The 17,420-nt window shown below is 33.8% G+C and overlaps 1 protein-coding gene across 2 annotated transcripts in view; it reads right to left on the bottom strand.

The window, feature by feature from the left end:
• TASOR2 (transcription activation suppressor family member 2) overlaps nt 1–17,420 on the bottom strand; it is a 102,567-nt gene that overhangs the window by 56,303 nt on the left and 28,844 nt on the right. For both annotated transcript variants that reach the window (XM_031939972.1, XM_012550842.3), the window contains exons 2-4: nt 4,004–4,149; nt 3,358–3,453; nt 2,149–2,221 (exon numbers count right to left, since the gene is read on the bottom strand). In XM_031939972.1, the coding sequence (XP_031795832.1) occupies nt 2,149–2,221; nt 3,358–3,453; nt 4,004–4,149 (315 nt within the window). The remainder of the gene's footprint in view (nt 1–2,148; nt 2,222–3,357; nt 3,454–4,003; nt 4,150–17,420) is intronic.

The raw sequence follows: 17,420 nt of genomic DNA, 5'->3' as shown, positions 1-17,420 counted from the left end.
TTACTTTTGTTAGAAAATCATGACACTATTTTAGATATAAAACACAAAAGTAGGGTTTATGAATATTACAATCAAGTAAGCAAAAACCAACCAATAATTTTTCAAGTGACTAAATTTAATCTGACCCAGCAAGGTGATCTGTGTATAGTAAGACAACAAAAAAGCACTTCAGTAAAATTTCATAATGGATTTCATTTTTAATATTTCATAATGAATAATTTTTTTCCAAAAACAAGAATAAAGATGCTACTGATTAGAAGTGAAACACTTTCAACAGTCTATATTTTTAAAAATGCAGATTGAATATAGTTAACTAGATTTAGTTTAGAAAATAATCAATGCTTAAAAATTAAGAACTATAATCTAGTAATTGATCAAAGAAATCATTAAATCATATTAAGCATGACTCACATTTTGTATATAAAATACATTTAATAAAGTAATTATCTGGGCTTCAGCATCTTCATCTGGAAATAGATAGCAATATTTGTCATTACAGTTTCTTCACTATAATTATTAACAACAGTCATTTCAGATATTCATAAACAATGTGCTAGGAAAGTTCAAAATGCTATTAACTATATTTCAATCTGCAGATACCCTTTTCTGAAAAAGCTATATAAAATAAAATACAACACTTAACATCAGAGAACTTTCTAGAATATACATGATAAATCTTAAACTAAGTCTTTGTAAAACAATTTATTTAAAACACAAAGGATAGCTAATTTCATTCATGAAATTTGGAAAGCTATTACAGAAAACATGAAATGAATAGTTATATATAATTCATTAAAAGAAGTGAGAAAAAAATAACTTAAAATAATCTTTTTATTGGTCTTCACAAACAGGATGCAGTTAACAACTCAATTTGCAAGCATCCTGATACAGAACTAAACATGTTAGGTTAACAGCTTAACCCTGGCACCGACTATTTTCAATAGGAAGGAGCCATGAAAAGAAAGCTGTGATTCTATGTGGCTAGGTTTAACAAGGAAGAGGGATGAAAAAGTTAAATAAAATCATACACCTAACCAAGAATATTCAAATGTTTTAATCCTTTTCCAAAAATCATTCAACCAGAAAACAACTAGATATCTGATTCCCAGGGTATTTCAATGCCTTTTTTTTTTTTTGGCTGAGGCAATTGTGGTTAAGTGACTTGCCCAAGGTCACACAGCTAGGAAGTATTAAGTGTCTGAGACCACATTTAAACTCAGGTCTCCCTGACTTCAAAGGTGGTCCTCTATACATTGTGCGATTCCCAGGATATTTCATAACTAATATCCTAAATATATCAAATTATTACTTTTATGCCCCAAAATTGAGGCAGCTAAAAACCAACTTTTAATGCTACATTTATCTTTATGCAAAACTGTAAATCCTTTGGTTCTATTTTCTTGCCCCTACTCCAACATAAAGAAGCAGTCAGAATATAGGGACATATTGAGTTCAAATACAGCCTCAGGCACTTAATACTTACTAGCTGTGTGACTCTGGGGTCTCACCAAAAATAACAAGAAAAAAATCCCTACAATAATATTACAATGTTACCAAAAAAAAAAAAAAATCCACTCAATATTTGAATTTAATATTAAGCTTTTCCTAGAAAAACCAAGACAAATCATTGTCCCTTCAACTCAGAACCTAGAGATTTCTTAAAATTCCCATAGCCTTTCAATTTGTTACCTTTACTTTCCCTGGCAGTCACTATATTGCCTGCCAATAACTTGTGTTCTTGATCACAAAACTAAGGTGTTTTATGAAATTCTCCAATTTGTCCTACAAGAATTAATTTTACAAATCACAAAATTCATTCCTATATTTAAAGTCATAATAATTACTAAGTCTGTAACAGAGATAAAGCTTCCCTGTACATAGATTCCCTGTACAATTATAGATTTTATAAGACTAGGTGGTCTATGAAACAAATCAACACCAACAGCCATCATCATCCTTCTTCCACTCCTCTCCCTAGGAGGCTTGCCACCTCTCACCGGCTTTATGCCCAAATGACTCATCCTACAAGAACTGATTATCAACGGCAACATTACAATAGCCACAACAATAGCCCTTTCAGCCTTACTTTAAATAGCCTTACTACCTTAACAACAGGCAGCATCAATTAGATCTACTTTAAAACCTTACCTTTTGCTGGATCACCCAAAGTAGTGACGGTACTGCTGCCTATACACAGTCCAAGTTGACATACTAGTTTAGCCTTTAAACAAAATAACAAAATTATTACCAATAGCTTAGCTTACATTATCAATAACATACTTTTAAATCTGGAAAAGGTCTTTTAAGACAACCTAATCCATCTCCAAGATTTTACAGATGAGCAATACTGTGGTCATCCATGCACAAAAATTAGCAGTGGGAATGGGAAGAGAAGTAACCTGATTCTCCTGAGCTGATTCAATTCCGCTTTCCCCATAGAACCCAGCACTTTCTCTGATGAGGACATGTCATGCTTGGTGGTAATGTGCCAATGTCTCCCATGCCATACTATCACTTCTAAAGTTTTTGAGACCTTAAGAGTGTCCTTGTGTCACTTTTCCTGACCACCTTGAGAGCACTTGCCCTGCTTGAGTTCTCCATAAAATAATCTTTTTGTTCAAATGCCAAATGTATGCTTGCCAATTAATGTAGCCAGCCCAATGGAGTTGTGCTTCAAATAAATTGCCAAGCATATCTTGATTGTTGAAGCATTGTCTTGGAATTTTTTCATCATTACCAATAAGGTAATATATATATATATATATTGTGCTGCTTTGTTCAGGTTATATGTCTACAGAAGTTTATAACTTTATAAATATATATATATATATATTATATAGACTTCTGTAGACATATAACCTGAACAAAGCAGCACATTCTTCTATACTTAAAATACTAATTCTCCTACACTTTCAATACTAATTATAAGTAATAGTTTTAAATTTTTAAATTTGGATCCTGAATTCTAAAAAGTGCATCCTAACCTGAAAAAAGCCACTTACTGTACAAAAAAAAAAAACTCAAAGTTATCAAAAGACACCTTTAAATTTTAAAAAAAATGAACCAATTTATCCTCAATAAAATGCAATATTAATATTGAGCATCCCCTATGTCTCAGCCCCCATTGCCTGCCTCCCAGAGGTAAAAATTTACAAATGTACTTCAGGGTGGAAACTGAGTTTACATTGATTGTTTTTCCTAAAGATCACGTTTGAAAAATTGATTTGCCTTGCCCTTAAATAAAAAATGAGGAAAAGCTTAAGGACAATCTCAAAGATGTATAGAATTGTACATAAGATGCATTTTGCACATAAATAACTTGAATTTCAATTTTTAAAATGGAATAAATTGCCTTACCTGTTTTTCATTGTCAAACAGAAGAAAACCAAAAGTTTCATGAAGTTCCTCTGGAATGTAGTTGCTTGCTTTCTTTTGTTGATAAAAAGTTTTATACTATATAAAAGAGAGTGATCATTAAAAGCTATAATATGCTATTTTATCTGGTAAATAAGTATAGAGTATTTGCCGGCCACCTTTCTTCTAAAAAGACAGACTTGAAAGATGAATAAAATTTGATTCCTCCCCTCCCCCCATTTACTAGTATATGATAATATTGATAAGGCAATGTGTTATTAGCCTAAAGCTAGGCTCAAAGTCTTTTAAAGCTGACATATATTGGATGTATGACCTTCAAGACTAATTTGCAGAGAAGCTGCTGATATGCATTGGTAGAAGAAATCCCTGGAAACTTTTCTATGACAACAAAAACCACAGGTCTTATATAAAATTATATTATGTGTGTATACACACACACATACACACGCTTGCATATGTGTGCACATACTTACTTTCTATATATACCCATGCAGGTAATTAAATTAGTATCTTCAAGACTGTTGGATTCAAACTGAAAAGCTAAAGCTCAATTAATAAAAAATGACTAATATATTTCTTTAAAAATTAAAACAAAATACCTATACCCTTGACCAACCAATTTCCTCACCTCCTTTAAGAAAATTTCATTTTTCACCAAAGTCACTTCACTGTAATGAAAACCATTCCCAGATGTAGAGTCCAAGAAAGAACTATGCAGTACTGAAATTGTTCTTTGGAAATCAGAATCTGAAGTCACTGATAATTTCCGAAAAACTGTAAAATACATAAGGAAAAGTCAATTGTTTTAGATAACACAAAGACTACGATAAGAGACTCTAAATATTAGTATTAGTATTTTGCCACTGATATCACTAAATATTAATAATTACCATATACAACAACTATTCAATAAAAAACATGTAATTTGTCTTAAATAATTTAATCTGACAAATTTAACACAGACAAATTGCAGGAAGATACAAAGAAAAACAAAATAGTCCCTGTTTTCAGAGTTTACATACTCCCATGAGATAATGGCATTCACCCATATAAGTATAATGAGGTGAGAGGAAACACTAGTAACTAAAAAATTCAGAATAAGGTAAATTTTCAATCATTCCCAATTCAGGCTAGTCCAGTGATTTAGATTTGGGATTGGAATGTAATGCAACAGTCTTGGAACGCCAAATGCAACAAAAACAAATTTAGTATTAAAAATGATACAATTCCCAGGTGATAAAATAAAATGTTATTCTACCTCTGCATTCACCACTAAAGACAAAATTAGGTTAGAAAGACATCTCCATAGACCAGAAGAATTTCCAAGTATAGTAGTATAGGCAGGAATTAATAGGAAGCTGAACTAGAATGGTAAATGTAAGTGGAGAGAAGAGCATAAATGTGAGAAATGTTAAAGAGGTAGAATCAATGAGACCCAGAAATGGACCGAATATGAAGGAGTGGGGAAAAAGAAGTTAAGGATGACTCCAAGATTGTGAACCTATATGACTAGAAATATGAAGTCATCAAAAGAAACAGCATTTCTCTAAAACAAGATGAGGTTTGAAAGCAACAAAAATTGATAGTCAAATGCAGCAGTTAAAAGTTTGCAAAGGTTTTAATTATATACATTAATTAGCACATTTTGAGTTTCACAGAACAATGATAGTAATAGCAAAATACTATCTCATTTATTCTCATAACAAATATACTAAAGCAGACGCTATTATTATCATCCCCATGAAGATACTGAGGTTGAATTGCTATAAACTAGTTTGATTTGAATTCAGGTCTTTCTAATTCCAAGTCCATGACAATACCTTGCTGCCAACAACAACCTGAGAAATGGGTATTTCAACCTTAAAACTGCACAAGAAATTGGCCTTAAGAATAAAGACAAGAAGAAAAGAATGCTGCAAGGAAGGTCAACCCTTATGATATATGATAGTACTATAAATGGACTCGAGGAACTTTTGCCTGCGATGCTCTGTGTCTAGGAATCCCAAAGATAAGGGTACTTCTAAAAAAGTCCAGGGACCCTGAAAGCCTCAGTAGAGCAAAGGAGAAACCTTCAGACTAAAATACTCTAGGATCAAGGGAAGTAATTTTTCACTCTCCTGAGATAACAGAAAGAACACCTGAAGGTCCAGCATTCTGAACCTCAAAGATTCAGGAGAACCTAAGATCTGTACAGAGGCTTCAATGGGAAATGGCAGAACCAAGCACCCCATCCAAAAGTACAAGAGGGACCAAAGCTAGACTCTAGAACAAAGTTCCATCTCCAGCACTAAAGCTGGAGATGAGTAAATCTTTTAAAAATACTAATCAGTATGAAAATAATTATAGATCTAAAGGTTTCCCATAAGAAAGAGCAAGCACTTCTACACTATATAAGCAGAGATTTAAAAAAAAAAAAAAAAAAAAAGATGAATTTTCCACAAGGACTACATGAAGTACTAAAGCAAGAGATTTTTAAAATGAAATAAAAACATTGGAGGAAAAGATTAGAAGAAAAATAAGTTTATTCCAGAAACAGATTTTCTGAAAACCAAGAGACCAACAGGTTCAGAGATTCCATGAAACAAGAAATATTATAACAAAAGTTAAAAGATTGGAAAAAAAAACCCACCTCTCTGAAAACTATGTTATTGTCATTGTTTTGTTGTAAAAAGATCTGGACATTATATTTCAAGAAACAATAAATGAAAACTGCCCTTATGTATTAGAAATAGAAAGCAAAATGATTTTATTTCTTATGTGCATATATGCATCATAGAATTTATTTCATATTAAAGTGGGAATATGGGAATAAAGAAAGAAAAAAATAGAAGGCAATGATCATTTACTAAAAGGAATCTTAGAAGTTAAAATTCCAGGGACCGTAACAGATAAAATTTAGTCCTACATTGGTAGAAAAAATACTTCAAAGTAGCCAGAAAGTAGTTCAATAAATAAGATGTCAGAACCACAGAGGCTCTGACAACTTCAACTGTAAATAAAAGGAGAGATTTTGTAATACAATATTGCCAAGTAAAAAGATACTGATTTACAACCAAGAAAATATACCTTAAATAATAGAATAGAGGGACTTTAAACCATTTTTGATGAAAACATTTGATGAAAACAAACCAGCAACTCATTTTGAACTTTGGAATACACACAAAAAATACATATTGTATTATTATTTCATTCAGTCAGACTTCCCACATTAAGGCTTTGTATTAAAACCAGACTCAGTACTTCTGAAGGGAATATAAAGATCTTGTCTGGTCTTTTTTTTTTTTTTTTTTTTTTTAGCGTCTTTCTGTACCTTTCTCCAGCAGTTAAATGCCAATGTCCTTCAATGACAAAGATCTACTAGTAAAAATATTAGGACTTCAAGAAAATATAGTGAGTCATTTTCCTAGATCATGGAGCTGGAAACAGATTTGACCTTAGGAACAGGATCTATAGTTAGCAACAGGGCTGAAAAGGAAATGTGTTTCTGGATGGTGAATGGTTGTGTTTCCAAGCAGAAACAGAAAAGTCTAGTAGAGCTACAAGGGAAGTCAGCCCATAACTCGGCCACTTACCATGGACACAGGAAGAGATCTGAAGCTAGGCACAAAGACTGACCTATGGCTGTATTCCAAGGATTAATAGAGATCTTGTAGAGATCCACTCTGACCTAATCTGAACCAAATCCTAGATAAGGATCAGGAAGAACATAAGTGAACAGCAGTCCTAAACGAGGTAGTATACACAGCCCCCAGTCGGACTGCAGTCAGCAGCCAGGCCAGGGAGCTCTAAGGGGAACTCGAAGGTTCTAGTACTCTGAACCTGAAGAACTTTAAAACAAACAGATGGGTTCTAAGGACACAAGTTTACTGGAGTTCCAATTAAGAGATTCCCACACTTATGTGGCCCAATCAATCCTAAGCCAGGGTCAAGACCTTGCAAAGCTCAGGTTAAAAGAACAATGACTAATCTTCACCTTAGCTCAGACTTCTTAGGTCACACTATAAATTTACAAAACCCTGGCTTTCCCTAAGACCTTGAAGGACATGGCATTCAACAGCTAGAGAAAGGTACAGAAAGACCCTTAAAAAAAAAAAAAAAAAAAAAAAAAAAAAGAGCAAAAAAAAAAATATATAGACTGGGGAGCAAAAGGGACGGAGAGGAGGGGGGGGGGGGGGGGGGGAGGAGAGAGAGAGAGAGGGGGAACAGTTATAAAATATTTACAAGCAAGGCATCAAAGAAAAACTCAGCCTGGCTACAAGTTCAATTAGAATTCCTAGAAAAAAATGAAGGAAGACTATTAAAAGAAAAAGAGATCTTAATGAGGATGAGATAGAAGTTTTCCCAATAAGATCAAAAATAAATCAAGGATGTCCATCATCATGACTAAAGTTCAACATAATACTGGAAATATTAGCTATAACAATAAGAAAAGGATATTGAAGGAATTAATAGAGCAAGTAATGAGGAAACAAAATTTGGAATTATGTCCAAAGGGCTATAAAACTGTGCATACCACTACTGGGTCTATATCGCAAAGAGATCATAAAAAAGGGAAAAGGATCTACATATGCAAAAATATTTATAACATTCTTTTCTGTGGGAGGCAAAATACTAGAAATTGAGGGGATGCACATCAACTAGGGAATGGCTGTAACAAGCTATATTATATGAACATAATGGAAAAAAGAAATTTATCTAGAGACTTCTATAGATATAGATAGATATAAAGTAATAGATATATAGTAAATAGATATAATGTAAAATGAACAGAAACAGGAAAACACTGCACATAGTACCAACAACACTGTATGATGATAAACTATGAATGAATGACTCAGTTCTCAGCAATGATGCAAGAAATGTGAAAAGGACTCATGAAAAAAAATTCTATCTATATATCCAGATTAAAAACTGATGGAGTCTGAATGCAGATCGAAGCATATTTTTTCATCTAACTTTTTTCTTTCTTACAATTTCTTTTCTCTTTCGACGTTTCTTTTTTCACTTAAGACTATTGTAGACTAATTTGGTGATAATATGTAAATATGTTTTACATGATAGCATATGCAAAAACTATATCAAACTGCCTATCATCTTCAGAAGAGGGGAAGAGAAAAAATAGAAAAATTTGGATTTTTTGGTGAAATTTTGCAAAAAATAAATGTTAAGTTGTAAATTGAGTAGATGCCCATCAATCATGGAATGGATGAATAAGTTATGGCATTTGAAGTAAATGGAATGCTATTTTGTTCTATAAGAAATGAGCAGGCTCATTTCAGAAAAGCCTGGAAAGATCGACATGAACTAATGCTGAGAGAAGGGAGCAGAAGTAGGAGAACATTGCACATAGTAATTATATGATGATCAACTGTGATGGACTGTAAGAAATCCTAGTGAAGAATCCCATTAAGTCTTAAACATGCCTTTTTGTAAATTTGTTGAGAATTTTGAATATGCTTCTAGTTTTAGTCTCAGGAAGCATTAGGAGGATCAGCTGTTCTCCTGACACCTTAATTTATCAATATCTTTTATGGCAGGCCTGTGTTTACTTTATGAATCTGGCCAGTTCGTGGAGTAAACAATATCTTCCTAAAAGAATAAATAAATTCTTTTTTGATGGGCTTCTTGTGATGGAAAAATCCTGTACCTGAGGGGATTACTTTGTCTCAAGGGTCCTGTATTAACTGAGAATATTTAGTTGAGAAAAATAAAACTCTTTAGTGGAGAGACTTTAGAATTCAATTAGGAAGCTTGGTATTACTTGCCTAACAAAGCCTCCCACTTGAGATTCTGAAGTGCTGTGACCCGGATTCTCCCAGCCAAGGAATTCACTGAAGTCCTTCCTCACAATGGTTATGATGTATGTTGTCTGTCTGTTTCTTATATTGTCACTGTGTTTGTTAATTGTGTATTACTTTTATACTATAAATTTCCCTCTTTCGTGATCTTGTTCATCAAATCAAGGTTATGAGCAATAATAAACATATATTTTCCCCTTTTAAAACATGTGCCTGATGAATGCGAAATCCTCCGAACCTAGGTTAATCCTACATGAACTTGGCTCTTCTCAAGAAATGTGGTGATTCAAGTCAATTCCAATAGACTTGGGATGGAAAATGTCAACTGCATCCAAAGAAAGAACAAAGGAGACTGATGTGGATCAAAGCATAGTATTTTCACCTTTCTATTTATTTGGTTTTCTTTCTCATGACTTTTTTCTCCCCCTTTGATCTGATTTTTCATGTATAATATGAAAAATATGTTAAATACTGCAATTAAAAAAAAATTTCCATATCAGATTGCTTGCTATCTTGGGGAGAATGGAGGCAAGGGAGGGAAGAAGGGAGGAAAAATTAAAGCACAAAGTTTTACAAAAATGAATGCTGAAAACTACCTTTATATGGACTTGGAAGAAAATAAAATACTTTTTAAAAATGAGTATTAAAAATTTTCTGAACATATAACTGGGAAAAATAAAATACTATTAAAAATAAAGAAATCTTTAAAATATCATTATAAAAGAAAGTAAGAGTCTTAAAGGAGAGAAATTGAGGAAAGGCAGAATTTTGAAGAAAAGGCTTAATAAAAATTTAGCAGCTTAGAGTAACTAAGTATAAAATCTTACCCAAGTAACCCAATTTAAAAATTGGAATTGCTCAAAAAGAAGTTGATAACTCTATGAGACAGCAAGAAATGTTGAAAAAAAGCTAAAATTAATTTTTAAAAAAGAATTAAAGAAAATATAAGCTATCTCAAATTGGGAAAAAAAATTGATCAGAAAAACAAATTGAAGAGAAACTATTTAAGAATCACTGGGCTTGGTGGAGACAAGATAGTAGACTAAAGGTAATGATTGTCCCGAGTCCTAAACTCTCCCCGAGTTAAACGCATCCAAGTAACTTCCTATAATTCCTCTAAATAAATTCTAGAGCAGCAGAACCCACAAAAAGAGTGGGTAAAAGAATTTCTCGCCCAAGATACCTTAGAAGGTTGGCATTAGGGTTAAGAATAGAATACGATCCAGTGCAGGTGCAAACCAGGTTCCAGAAGGCTTTGGGATGACTGAATCAGAGGCAGTTGCCAGATCTTTCAGCCTACAGAAACTAAATACAACTTAGGTGCTGCTGTCAGTAGGATCTGTGACACAGGGTAAGAATAGAGCATAATTTAATGCAGTTTGTGTCAGTACAATGCAGGCCATGCTAGTACAGCCCCAGTCCCAGCCAGCTAAGAGCAAGTCTTAAGGCAATTGAATTAGTAGTAGCATCTGCTTCCAGAGCTGTCAACCCACAGACAATAAAGGGAGTTAAACAACTGGTCAGAAGGAGATTATAGGAATCTTTTTGCTAGCACTGAGGTAGACTCTATTGCTTTGCCCATACTCTGAACTGAATCACAATCCTGGATGGCTGTCAGAGGGCAAGAAGCACTAGCACACACCAGAGCTTGCAATAACAGGGCAGTAGTGACCCTTCTCACAGTTCCATGGCACTCACAGACCACACCACAAGTCAGGAGAGGAGTAAACCTACTTCTCCTTGGAAAAACTGAAAACTTACAGGTCCCTAGAAGTATCTCTGAAAGCAGCTGCCCAGAACCCCTGAAGCTCAAGATAGTGCATCCTCCACCCTGGAGGCAAAACCCTACTTTAATAAGGAGTTCAAAGTCAAGTAATAGGCTGGAGAAATGAGCAAACAACAGGAAAAAAAAATCTGGCCCTAGAAAGTTACTATGGTGACAAAGAATATCAAAACACACAGAAGATAACAATTCAAAGCTCCTACATTCAAAGCCTCCAAAAAAAATTAGACTTGTCTCAGACCATGGAACAGCTCAAAGAAAATTTTGAAAATCAATTGAGGGGAAAAAATGGAAAATTAGAGCAATGCAAGAAAATTATAAAAAATAGGTCAATGGGGACTATCTACGACAAATGTTGGAGGGGATGTGGGAAAACTGCGACACTGATACATTATTGGTGGAGTTGTGAACAAATCTAACCATTCTGGAGAGTCATTTGGAACTATGCTCAAAAAGTTATCAAACTGTGCATACCTTTTGATCCAGCAGTGCCACTACTGGGCTTATATCCCAAAGAGATATTAAAGAAAGGAAAGGGTGTTGTATGTGCAAAAATGTTTGTGGCAACCCTTTTTGTAGTGGTTAGAAACTGGAAATTGAATGGATGCTCATCAATTGGAGAATGGCTGAATAAGTTATGGTATATGAATATTATGGAATATTATTGTTTGGTAAGAAATGACCAGCAGGATGATTTCAGAAAGGCCTGGAGAGACTTACACGAACTGATACTGGGTGAAATGAGCAGGACCAGGAAATCATTATACACACTTCAAAAATAATACTATATGATGATCAATTCTGAAGGACGTGGCTCTCTTCAACAATGAGATGAACCAAATCAGTTCCATTCATTCAATAATAAAGAGAACCAGCTACACCCAGCAAAAGAACTATGGGAAATGAGTGTGAACCACAACATATTATTTTCACTCCTATTTTCATCCACTTGCATTTTTGATTTCCTTCTCAGGTTTTATTTTTACCTTATTTCTAAGTCCGATTTTTTTTTTTTTTTTTTTTTTTTTGTGCAGCATAACTATAGGGATATGTATGTATTGGTCTACCTGCCATCTAGGGGAGGAGGTGGGAGAAAGGAGAGGAAAAGTTGGAACAATAAGTTTTGCAAGGGTCAATAATGAAAAATTACCCATGCATAGGTTGCATATGTTTTGTAAATAAAAAGCTACAATAAAAAAGAAAAGAAATTCTGAATTACCCTTTGAAGAATTTCTCATATTATGCAGTAAATGCTAAATATCATTATGTACATCCTCAAAAGAAAAAAAAAAAGTCAATAGGTTGGTAAAGGAGACACACACCAAAAAAGTCCTCAAGAAAATAACACCTTGAAAAAAAAGACTAGGCCAAAGGATAAAGGATGTACAAAAAGCCAATGAGGAGGAGGATGCCTTAACAAATAAACTTTGCCAAATGAAAAGAAGCACAAATATTCACTGAAAAAAATAATTCCTTAAAAATTAGAACTGAGGTTTGTGATGAAAAGAGCAAAGTGCACTCACAGATGCCTGTGGGGACTGAGTGTGAAACACGACATAATATTTTCACACTTTGTTGTTTGCTTTTGTTTTCTTTCTCATTTCTTCCTTTTTGATCTGATTTTTCTTGAGCAGCAAGATAATTGTGGAAATACAAAGAAGAATTGTAAATGTTTAACATATCTGTCTAGGGGAGAGGGTGGGGGAAAGGGAGGGGAAAAAATTTGGAACAAAAGGTTTACAAGGGTGAATGTTGAAACTTATCTATACATTTGTTTTGAAAGTAAAAAACTTTAATAATGAAAAAATTAAAACTAAATAAATGGAAGGTAATGACTATGAAAAATCAAGAAAAAATTAAAAAATCATAAGAATGAAAAAGTAGAAGATAACATGAAATATATTACTGCAAAAATAACCGATCTGGAAAATACATCCAAGAGAGATAATTTTAAAATTATTCGATTATCTGAAAGACAACATCTTTTAAGGAACTAAAGAAAATTGTCCTAATATCCTAAAAACCAAGGGTAAAGTAGAAATTGAAAGAATCCACCAATTACCTCCTGAAAGAGATGCCAAAATAAAAATTCCTAGAAATATTATAGCCAAATTCCAGAGTCAAGGAAAAAATATCACAAGCAGCCAAAAAGAAACAATTCAAGTATCATGGAGCCACAGTCCAAATAGTACAATATTTAGTAACTTCTACATTAGAAGACCAGAGGACTTAAAACATGACATTCTGGAGGACAAAGGAGCTAAGATTACAACCAAGAATCACCTACCCACCAAAAATCCTCCAAAGGAAAAAATTGACATTTAATGAAATTGAAAACTTTCAAGCATTCTTGATGAAAAGATCAGAGCTGAATAGGAAATCTGACTTTCAAATACATGATTCAAGAAAAGCATAAAAAGGAAAACAAGAATGGAAAATCATGAGGGACTTAAAAGATAAATTGTATATAGTCCTACATAGGATTGATGATGCTTGTAACTCATAAGAAGAACTTTTTCATCATTAGGGCCATGAGGAATGTATGTGTACACACACACACACACACACACACATTTGAAGTGAATATGAAGGGATAATAGCTAAGTGAGTGGAGGAAGAGTGAGTGAACCTTTCAAGAGAACTGGCTCAAAGATGCAATAATATAGATATACAACTGGGTACAGAAATCTATCTTAAAAAAGTTAGAGGGGAAAGGGATACAAAAAAGGAAGATGAAGAATAGAAGGCAGAGCAGATTGAAGGAGAGGGGGTTGTCAGAAATAAAATACTTTTGAGAAGGGAGAAAGTGAACAGAGAACAGAGTGGAGTGAAAAGAGAGATAGGATGAAGAGAAATACACTTAGCAATAGTAACTGAAAAAAATTTGAAGCAAGTTTCTTTGATATTTCAAATATATAGAGTCAAATTTATAAAAAATAAGTATCACTCCCAATAATAATAAAAAGATAGAAAATTTTCAGCTGAAGTAATCAGAACAAGCTATAGCATATGGAAAAAATGCACTAATTCACTATTGATTAGAGAAATGCAAATTGAAACAATTCTGAGATACAACATTATACCTATTAGATTGGCTAACAGGATATTTGAAAAGGAAAATTACAAATGGTAGAAGGGACATGGGAAAAATTGGACATTAATGCACTGTTGGGCAGGGAAATACTATTATCATTCCTATTTTACAGATGAGGAAATAGGCAAAAAAAAAAGTTTAAGTGACTTGCCAAAGGTCAAAACTAGGGTCCAAGGTGACATCTGAACTCAGATTTTCTTAACTCCAGACTTGACATCTGTAATGGGCTGAGGTTTGAGTTGATGCACTGAGGTCCCAAGTACAAGGCTAAATAGTAATTGGGCTATACTCTATTATATACATGATTGGATAAAGAATGGTCCCTGCCCACTCTCCCTGCAAGTCCTGATGTGTTGTAGAGGAAATGACGATTTTGGTGGGTGGAGGCAGAGAGAGACAGGAAGAGAAGCTGGGAGAGATTGGGCCTGGGTTTCATTCTCCTAGCTGCTGGTCGTGTGGCTGCTGATCTAGCTAGCTTCTTGACTCAGCTGTACACATTGCTATCACCGATTCTCTTCCACCTCCGATCCTTCTTCACTAAGAATAAAGGCTAACGATTTTCCCCTAACCTGAATTCCTGACTCCTGCTGATTTAAAAAACACGGTCTTCACAGACATCTTATTCACTTCAACACTTGTATTGCTGTTGCTGTGTAAATTTTTCTATTGATTTTGCTTACTTCACTTTGAATCAAATCATCTGAGTCTTCCTATGATTTTCTGAAACCATTCCCTTCATCTTTCCTACAGTACTACTAGTACTATAGTATTCCATCATACATGCTTGCCATAATTTGTTCAGGCGTTCCCCAATTGATGGGTACCTCCCATAGTTTCCAATTCTTTTCCATCACAAAGAGACTATAAATATTTTTTATACATGAATCTTTTTCCTTTCATCTTGTTGGGGTATATATTGAGTAGCTAAACACATATTTTTCCTTTCATTTAGTTGGGGTAAATACTAAGTAGCGAAACATATACCTAGTTTAATAGCTCTGAGTAATAGTTTCTAATTGTTTTCCAGAATGGCTGCACAGCACAACTCTACAACAGTACATTCAGTGTACCAATTTCCCTATATCCCCTCCTAACATTCATCAATTTCCTTTTCTATCATCTAAACCAATCTGATGGGTGTGAGATGACACCTCAAAGTTATTTTAATGTGCATTTCTCTTATTTAGAACATTTTACATGTAACTTTTTCTGAAAACTGCCAGTTCATAAGTGTTGACTAGTTATAAACTGGGGAACAGCACTTTGGTGTTCAGTTCTTTTTCAAGCATGTTGAACTCTTCGGGATTTAATCTGCTGTTTTCTTGGCAAAGATATTTGAGTAGTTTTTTATTTCCTTCTCCAGTTCATTTTACAAACTTAGGCAAACAGGGTTAAGTGAGTTGTGTTCAGGATCACAAAGGTATTAACTGTCTCAGGCCAGATGTGAACTCACAAAAATGAGGCGTCTTGACTCTAGATTCAGCACTTTATTCACTTTGTCACCTGGTTGCCCTCTCTTAATCTTATAATTTGGCTCAGTTCCCTATTATTTGAGAAATGAGATCTTTATCAGAGAAACCTAGTGTAGATTTTTCCCAGTTCCCTGCTATTTTCTAATTTTGACTGCATTGATTTTGTTTGGGGGCCATATATCTGAGAGATAATTACTTCCAGATTCCACTAAATTGCTTATATTATTTTTTATGTGTCTAAATCATGTACCCAATTTGAGCTTCTCTTGATATATGGTATAAGATGTTGGTCTTTGGCCAGTTTCTGTCAGTCTTCTTTGCACTTTTCCAAGTAATTTTTGTTTAATAATAATGTCTTACCCTAATAACTGGCATCTTCAGGTCTACTGACCACTGTTTCTGAGCTCATTTGCTTCTGTATATTATACATCTCATCTATTCCATCCATTACCTTCTCAATTTCTTATCCAATATCAAATTGTTTCAATGATTACAATTTTGTTGTACCAGGTTGTACCAGGTTGAGACCTGGTATTCTCTGAAATTTTTCCTTCCCATTTCCTTCATTTATTCTCTTCATATTCATCACCTTGTACCTCCAGATGAATTTCATTATTTTCTTCTAGCTTGACAAAGCAATTCCTTAGTGACTTGATTAGCACGATACTGCATAAGTAAATTCATTTAAGAAATATCCTGATTTTTATTATTCTGATTCAGTCTATCCAGGTATAATTAATGTTTCTCCAATTATTTAGATTTGTCTTATTTGTGCAAAAAATGTTTTGTAATTGCGTTCATACAGTTCTATTTTAGGTCTCAGTAGGGAAATTCCAAGTATAAGATAGTTTACAAATGGGATTTCTCTATCTTTTCCTACTGGACTTTATTGCTAATACAAAAAAATGCTAATTATTTATGCGGACATATTTTGTACCTTGAAACTTTGCTGAAATTGTTTCAAACTAGTTAATTTTTAATTGTCTAGTGTTCCATCAATAAATCATCCTATCATCTACAAAAAGTGATAATTTTATTTTCTTATTGCATAGGTGTATTGCTTATATTTATTTTTCTTCTCTTATTGCTATCGCTAGTATTTCTAGCACTTTAAGAATAATGAATAATAAAGACAATAATGGATAGTCTTGCTTTACTCTGATCTTCCTTCTAGTTTACCTTCCTTACAAACAATAATGGATAGTCTTGCTTTACTCTAATCTTCCCTCTAGTTTACCTTCCTTACAGATAATGTTTGCACTTAGTTTTAGATAGATACTACTTATCATTTTAAGTAAAGTTCTATTTACTCCTGTTTTCTAGTGTTTTAAAAAAGAATGAGAGTTGGGGTAGCCAGGTGGCACACTGGATAGAGCACTAGCCCTGAAGTCAGGAGAACCCGAGTTCAAATCTGGTCTCAGACACTTATCACTTCTCCTAGCTGTGTGACCCTGGGTAAGTCACTTAACCTCAATTGCCTCAGTTAAGAGGAAAAAAAAAAAGAAAGAATGAGAGTTGCCCTTGACCTGCCAATCCCACTACTAGGTATGTAGTCCAAAAGAGATAAAAAAACAAAAAAGAATAGGATCTATATGGACAAAAATATTGATAGCAGATCTTTTCTGGGGACAGAGTTGGAAATTGAGAGGATGCTCATCAATTGGGAACAAATTATAGTATGTAATTATGAAGAACATTGCACTTTAAGAAATGAGAAGCAGGATGCTCTCAGAAAAACCTGGAAAGACTTCCATGAACTGATACAAAATAAAATGTACTATGTGCAAAGTAACAACAATAAAGTAAGATGATTATCTGTGAATGATTTGGCTATTCTTAGCAATACAATGATTCAAGAAAACTTTGAAAGACTTACCAAAAAACTGCTATCTATACCC

This window comes from Sarcophilus harrisii, chromosome 5 (genome assembly GCF_902635505.1).
Source record: "Sarcophilus harrisii chromosome 5, mSarHar1.11, whole genome shotgun sequence".
Lineage (NCBI taxonomy): Eukaryota > Metazoa > Chordata > Mammalia > Dasyuromorphia > Dasyuridae > Sarcophilus > Sarcophilus harrisii.
The sequence above is the reverse complement of the archived record's forward strand: the minus strand, read 5'-3'. Positions and strand labels throughout refer to the sequence as shown.